Source organism: Temnothorax curvispinosus, unplaced genomic scaffold (genome assembly GCF_003070985.1).
Source record: "Temnothorax curvispinosus isolate PA1 unplaced genomic scaffold, ASM307098v1 QBEX01002129.1, whole genome shotgun sequence".
Classification (NCBI taxonomy): Eukaryota; Metazoa; Arthropoda; class Insecta; order Hymenoptera; family Formicidae; genus Temnothorax; species Temnothorax curvispinosus.
This window is the reverse complement of record NW_020211909.1, coordinates 1-1,388: the sequence shown is the minus strand read 5'-3', so window position 1 is coordinate 1,388 and position 1,388 is coordinate 1. Positions and strand designations below refer to the sequence as shown.

Sequence of the window (1,388 nt, the reverse complement as noted above, 5' to 3'; positions counted from 1 at the left end):
AAAGATCATGACGGTAGCGTCGGTGGTACCGTTCGCCGAATTCCGGTGTCCACAGCGACGAGGAATTATATACCGGAAGCGTCCGTGCGCGCGCACGTACGGCCGCGTGGGCGAACGCGGGCTATCAGCGTACCTGCCGCGCTCATAGTAAAGAGGGTGAGACGGGGTACGCGGCCGAGAATCAGCTCCCGAGTTACAGCTCCAGATCAGTTTGCGAGAGAATCAGAGGACGCGCGATCGCCCGCGCGAACAAGTAACTGTACTAAGTTAACGCCGCTAAGCTAATATGTGTAAGCCAAACATATGTGTGTCAGTGCCTGTGTACGCGCGTGTGTGAGTGTGTACGTAAGGACTCATGGTTTCGCTTTTAACAGATAGTCATATAGCGCTCTCTTGAAAGCACCCAGCGTCTCAGAATTACGTATATTACACGGAAGACTATTCCAAAGTTTGGCCGAGTGATATCTAAATGACCTTTTATAGAATTCAGTTCGACATAAAGGCAAAGATAAGGTTTCGCTTTGTGCCCTAGTATCTCGCTGAGTCCTGTTACATCTAAATTCAAATCTGCTGTACAAGACGCTAAGGACTAGGGAGAGAGAGAGAGAGAGAGAGAGAGAGAGAGAGAGAGAAAGAAACAAAGAGAGAAAGAAAGAGAGAAAGGGAGAGAACAAGAGATAATTCGTCAGACATGAACGTTACTCTGACGGTGGAGTTACCCGGCAATGACAGCTACAACGTCTCTACCAACGGTCTCGACTGTGACCGTCAGCCTATCCCATATACGGGATGGGAGGGTACATTGATAGTAGTGATCGCCACCTTCCTCTGTCTCATCACGGCTATAGGCAACATGATTTGCTTATTAGCAATCATGATTGACAAGAAACTGCAGAAGTTCTCCAATTATTTCGTCTTCAGCCTAGCGATAGCCGACTTCGCGGTCGGCCTAATCTCCATGCCCGTCTTTACGCTGTACAAGGTGCTCGGTTATTGGCCACTCGGGCCGCGGGTGTGCGACACGTGGCTATCGCTCGATTATCTGCTAAGCAACGCATCGGTCCTCAATATACTTATAATAAGTATGGACCGATACGTCTCCGTCACGCGCCCGTTCGCTTATCAGGCCAATAGAACCACAACAAAAGCAGCCATCATGATCGGTGAGTACCTAATTATTGGAGAAGTCAGGGAATTCTCGGAGAACTTTGTCGAGACTCGAGAAACTTTGACTTTCGTCGAAATTGTCTCTTTGAAGATTTTGTTTTTTATTTGTGATTTAAAACTGCTCCAATTCTCTCTTACAAAGTTCAAATAAATATCCTGATAAAATAATTTATTAATTAAAGTAATTTAAATCGACCGTGACTGGCAATATATAACGTCTT

General features: G+C 46.5%; 1 protein-coding gene across 1 annotated transcript; it reads left to right on the top strand.

Annotated features, from left to right (window-relative positions):
- Window positions 1–622: 622 nt before the first annotated feature.
- LOC112468825 (muscarinic acetylcholine receptor M2-like) lies at window positions 623–1,382 on the top strand (the record flags this gene model as incomplete). The annotated part of the gene is made up of 1 exon (XM_025038188.1): window positions 623–1,382. A coding segment is annotated over one exon (696 nt), but the record flags the coding sequence as incomplete, so codon positions are not given.
- Window positions 1,383–1,388: the final 6 nt, after the last annotated feature.